This window comes from Eimeria acervulina, genomic scaffold, assembly GCF_000499425.1.
Source record: "Eimeria acervulina Houghton genomic scaffold, Eah_scaff3080, whole genome shotgun sequence".
Classification (NCBI taxonomy): Eukaryota; Apicomplexa; class Conoidasida; order Eucoccidiorida; family Eimeriidae; genus Eimeria; species Eimeria acervulina.
The window spans coordinates 1-1,434 of record NW_013547719.1 but is presented as its reverse complement, the minus strand read 5'-3'; the positions used below and the strand labels follow the sequence as shown (position 1 = coordinate 1,434).

General features: G+C 53.6%; 1 protein-coding gene across 1 annotated transcript; it reads right to left on the bottom strand.

Moving 5' to 3' along the window:
• Positions 1-244: 244 nt before the first annotated feature.
• Positions 245-1,288, bottom strand: EAH_00068110 (hypothetical protein; the record flags this gene model as incomplete). The annotated part of the gene is made up of 3 exons (XM_013392338.1): positions 245-379; positions 887-961; positions 1,184-1,288. 3 exons carry the CDS (start codon positions 1,286-1,288, stop codon positions 245-247), a joined length of 315 nt encoding a protein of 104 aa, XP_013247792.1.
• Positions 1,289-1,434: the final 146 nt, after the last annotated feature.

Genomic DNA, 1,434 nt, shown 5'->3' with positions numbered 1-1,434 from the left:
GTAAAGTACAGCAAACCGCATTCCCCATCTTCTCGCGACTCTTCAACGCAGGCAATCGACGCCTTGGAATATTTCCGCTGACCCCCAGTGTCATGGGAGAGATTTTGCTGGGAGAGCAACCCACGCAATTTCCGACTGCAGAAACTCCACACCTGGCTTGCAAGCTTTGACTGGTCATAGGCCAGCCACTTAGTGCAAAGCGTAAGTGTTGTCAGCCATCGAATCACTCTTGCAAACATACTAATTAGGTCCACCTGAGGTCTAGCGACAACGCACCAGGCGTTGGATCGCGATCACACTCAGATGAAAGCCGGATGCATGCCGACTTCCACTCAACGCGCACCTCCCGCCAATTCAATACGCCCCCTGCCGCAGCACACTGCCAACACAGCCCTTGAATACCCAGGGGTACAAAAGCCTTACTCAACTTCCACGAACAGCCTGCAAACAAACAGTACTGCCCGTTTCCCGAACGGCATCCCGAAGGCTAAAAGATGCGCATTCGAGCGCCGCCATAAAGCGAAGCGCATGCAACGGCGCTTCACAACCAGGCTACACGGTTGGACGCGCATAGGGAACATACCACTGGAGTGCATAGGTTTCAGGGACGAACTCAAGAACCGCGGTTGTGGAGGCACTTGGCTGGTAATATTTCCGTAACAATATTTCACCGCCAATATGCTTTTCCGCGGGCTACCGAGAAGGCACACCTCGTCGAAACACTTGCAGGTACCGCACAAAATAGTAAGGACGCCTCCCACGCATAAAGCATAGCTACGGTTGGTGCAGACGGGCCCACTGCAAACCCTGTAGAGCTGCTGCGCGCGGTTTTCTATCTTCCCGGCAACGCCTCATCAACGGCTTGCCTATGAGATGCAACGCTGACAAATGCGACCAGCTGTTGCCTATTTTCCCACGCGTCTGTGCTTTCCAATGCGTGCGAACCTCCCTTTGCCTCACGCTGACCCATGCAGGCTCCACTGCAAACGCTCGTCAGCCAACTGCACTTCAAGACATCCACGCGGCATTCGCAAAAATGCAAACTGTCGAAGCGGCCCACCAAAGCGCATGCACAGATGAAGTGTGTAGACTACTAACTTTGTGTTGAAGGGCGCCGAATTCATCACAGCTTCGAGCAACCGACAGCCGTTGTCAAACAACTGCCAATTTGGCAAGGACCCACCCGCACCTCCCCGCCCTTCTGCATCGCATCAGCTTCCTGAAACCCCATACCTATGGCTATCACATCCTCCAAAGAACGTCTGCCATGGTGCAACGAACGCTGCATTCTGATGTGCCTGCTCCACGTCGGAAACATCACTCGGCAACACAAATGTATCAAAGTCGGCTGATGCTAGCCGGGCTCCAGCCAATTCCGCATACCACAAATATTCCCCCATTTCCGTTTTCACCAGTTCAAGCGAACGATCGCTT